This window comes from Salvia splendens, chromosome 5, assembly GCF_004379255.2.
Source record: "Salvia splendens isolate huo1 chromosome 5, SspV2, whole genome shotgun sequence".
NCBI lineage: Eukaryota > Viridiplantae > Streptophyta > Magnoliopsida > Lamiales > Lamiaceae > Salvia > Salvia splendens.
Window position 1 is genome coordinate 908,702 of NC_056036.1, and position 3,843 is coordinate 912,544.

The 3,843-nt window shown below is 43.9% G+C and overlaps 1 protein-coding gene across 1 annotated transcript; it reads left to right on the forward strand.

Moving 5' to 3' along the window:
- Nucleotides 1-1,245: 1,245 nt before the first annotated feature.
- On the forward strand, nucleotides 1,246-3,843 carry LOC121805616 (trihelix transcription factor DF1-like). The gene is made up of 2 exons (XM_042205539.1): nucleotides 1,246-1,809; nucleotides 2,109-3,843. The coding sequence occupies exons 1-2, from the start codon at nucleotides 1,556-1,558 to the stop codon at nucleotides 3,529-3,531; spliced, it is 1,677 nt and encodes a 558-aa protein (XP_042061473.1). The 5' UTR covers nucleotides 1,246-1,555; the 3' UTR covers nucleotides 3,532-3,843.

The window sequence follows — 3,843 nt, forward strand, 5'->3', positions numbered from 1 at the left end:
GGGGTCAAGTCTTATTGGATCCGTGTCCTTATCGGGTTGACCCATTAAGAACCCGATAATTTCGGGTTGGGTTCGGGTTGGATGCGGGTCGGATACGGGTAACCCATTAAGAAATAATATTATTATTTTTATTATTATTTAAAATATATATATTACTTTGATTTTTTAATTTCTTATAAATTAGGTTTAAATAGTATAAAACGAATTTTAATTGTGTAAATTAGGTTAAAAATTAAGATTTAATCGTGTAATATCAGGTTCGGATTGTTATCGTGTCGTGTCAACCCATATTATATCGTGTCGATAACGGGTTCGTGTCGGGTGCGGGTCGTGTTCGGATTTGAAGGTAGCAGGTCGGGTTCGTGTTCGGATTTACAGTTTCCTTAACAGGTCGGGTTCAGGTTAGGCCTTATTGGGTTGGGTCATTATCAGGTTGACCCGATAACGACCCAATCCGCACGATTTGTCAGCCCTATCTATACATGACTTGACTTGTTTACTTACTTAAATATTAGTATTAAACTTCAAGCAAAATAATATTACTGGCGTTGACAAGGCTTGATGACTTATTTACGTGGCACTATTAGATGTCAATCTATGTGGCATCGGAGTAACATTGTAAGCAACTAAACGAACTAAATTGAATAACTTTGTTTATTTCCATTTGTATTTCTCGTTTTCTCATTTTCGTCCGATTCCTTTTTATAACATAAATTGTGGTTCAACAATGAAATTATATAAATCAATATGATACGATGTAGTTTTCGATGCCTAAAATGTGACTCGTTTTGGTCATCGAGTCATGTTAGTGTCGAAATCTTGCTTGGGATATAATATCAAAATAAATCAATTGCTCAATAATCTATAGTTAGATTTATTGTGGCCAACTAAACGTTGTTTTATTATATTATACGATCAATTTTTTTTATTCCATGCCATCTCGCTTCTCGATTTTTTCATTCCATCTCATTTTTGTAATATAAACAATAATTCAAAAAATGTGATTATTTAGTTTAATAAAATACGATATCGGTTTAGTTCACGTTCAATTGTGCAGGTAACTGAGTCATGCTATCGTCAGAATCTTGGTTAACTATAAAATCATAGTAATAAATTAATAGTAATTACCGATAAATTTAAAGTTATTATACAAAATCAAAAATTGAGAATTTAGAGACAAATTACCTATATATAGATGGCTGCATGTAGAGATATTTTTATCTCATTGCTGAGTTTGATGTGGAATTAGTGACGCTTTTGGAAAAATAATGGTTTTGCTCTTTACCACACAGTTACAGAGCGGACCAGAAAAATATAAGATTCCTCATAAAAAATAATTCACCTTTTCTTATTTTAAAATATATTTATTTGTATATATATAAAAGTATAAAATTGACAGGAAGATCCCACCGGAAATAAATTAAATATATTTCACCACACCTTTTAAATCTCCTCATAAAACCCCTTACAAAAATTTCACCCATATAAATTTTTATATTTTTTCCAGTAATTCGCGTTTGGAAGAAAGAGACTTGTGTGGTGTTGTTGTTGCTGCATGATGCTCGGCGTCTCAGGCCTCATGGGGAGCTCCGGCGACGGCGCCGCTGCGGTAGCTGCGGAGAGCGGCGGAGCAAGCGGCGGAAGCAGCGAGGTCGGCGCCTCCAGCTCCATCCCCGCTGAGGATATTGGCGGCGGCGGAAACCGCTGGCCGCGGCAGGAGACTCTGGCTTTGCTGCGGATTCGCTCGGATATGGACGCTGCTTTTCGAGATTCAAGCCTTAAAGGTCCGTTATGGGAAGAGATTTCGAGGTAATTTGTTTTTCTGATTTGTTTTGAGCTTCGATTTTATGTGGAAATGGCGGTTCTAGATCGGAATTCGGCTGAATTGTTGCGGTTTTTTGTCAATTTGTTGTTAATTTTAGCTAAAATTGAAGTTTAAAAGAGTAATCAATCTGATCGTCGTCTTCCTCAGCTAGCTAATCTGGATCGTCTCATCTAAATCAGCCTTTATTGATGAGTTTCTGTGATTAATCGATGTGAAAAAGGAATTGGAGAAGTGAATTCGATTTGAATTTGATTGATGAATTTGGGCGAGTTGTTGTTATCAGGAAAATGGCGGAGCTTGGATTTCAACGAAGCGCGAAGAAATGCAAAGAGAAATTCGAGAACGTGTACAAGTACCACAAGAGGACAAAAGACGGCCGCGCCTCGAAATCCGACGGCAAAACGTATCGATTCTTCGATCAGTTAGAGGCGTTGGAGAACGCTCCTCCGCCGCCGTTCACACCTCCGCCTCCGCTGCGGCAAATGGCGGTGAGCTCTTTACCAATGCCGCCGATATCGCAGATCGCGGCTACTGTTCCATCCACTTGCAGCCCGATGCCTTTGACCGTGCTGCCGCCTCCGATCCACACCTCCGACCATCTCATCATGAATTCCGCTCCTTTCCATCCGCCGCCGCAGCCGCGCTCGGATTCCGCGTCGACGAGCTCCACATCGTCGGACGAGGACATACAGCGGCGGAGGGGGAAGAAGCGGAAATGGAAGGATTTCTTCCAGAGATTGATGACGGATGTGATCCACAAGCAGGAGGATTTGCAGCGGAAGTTCCTCGACACGCTAGAGCACCGCGAGCGCGAACGCGTTGCGCGGGAGGAGGCGTGGCGGGTGCAGGAGATGGCCAGGATGAACCGCGAGCATGATTTCCTGGCCCAGGAAAGGTCGATGGCCGCGGCGAAAGACGCCGCGGTGATCGCATTTTTGCAGAAACTCACAGACCAAAACAACATCCCAATCCCAACCCCATCCCCAACCCCAATCACTACTACTACTAATGTAGTTTCCACAACGCCTGCAATGCAGCCACAATCACAGCCTCCATTGCCACCGCAGCAGCAGACTGCCGCGGTTGCGGTTCCAGTACAGGTACAAGTACCAGAACCAGTACTTGTACCAGAACCAGAACCGGCGCGTCTGGCAAAAGCGCCAGACACGCCAAGAGCGGACAACGGGGGAGGCGGGGACGGTTCGAATTTGGCGAGCTCATCGCGGTGGCCGAAGGCCGAGGTGCAAGCGCTGATCAACTTGCGGACGGGCCTCGACACGAAGTATCAAGAGAGCGGGCCGAAGGGCCTGTTGTGGGAGGAGATATCGAGCGCGATGGGGAAAATGGGCTACAATCGGAGCTCGAAAAGATGCAAAGAGAAATGGGAAAACATAAACAAATACTTCAAGAAGGTGAAGGAGAGCAGCAAGAAGAGGCCGGACGACTCGAAAACGTGCCCGTATTTCCACCAGCTCGACGCCATATACAAAGAGCGGGCGAAGACCGAAGCCGTCGTTTCCATCAACGCAGAGCCGATCATGGCCCGGCCCGAGCAGCAGTGGCCGCTGCCTGAGCAGCTGAACCCCGCATTGCCCTTGCCGGACCACGAGAGCGAGAATAACGATGATGACGACGACGACGACGACAGCGATGAAGACGAAGGAGGTGACTACAAAATGGTGGCTAACAAGCAGCCGCCGGAGTGAAGTGAGAGAGAGAGAGAGAGAAAAATGGTGGGGGCAAAAGCTGCAAAGCTGTCAGAATACCGTTTTGAATTTGCAGTGAAAAACCTCTGAATTCACATGGAGGGCGGCGCCGGCGGAGGCGCCGCCGCCGGAAGGTTATATAATTTACTTTTGTTTTTAGATGTTTTCATTTACAATTTATTTATTATTTTGAAAAATAATAGATTGAGGAAATAAGAGGGGGACAGTATTTAAAATTTGTATTACTTTACCTTTTTTTGTTTTATTTTTTGTTAATGGAGTGTAAATGTCAAAGATTATTGATTTTGATAA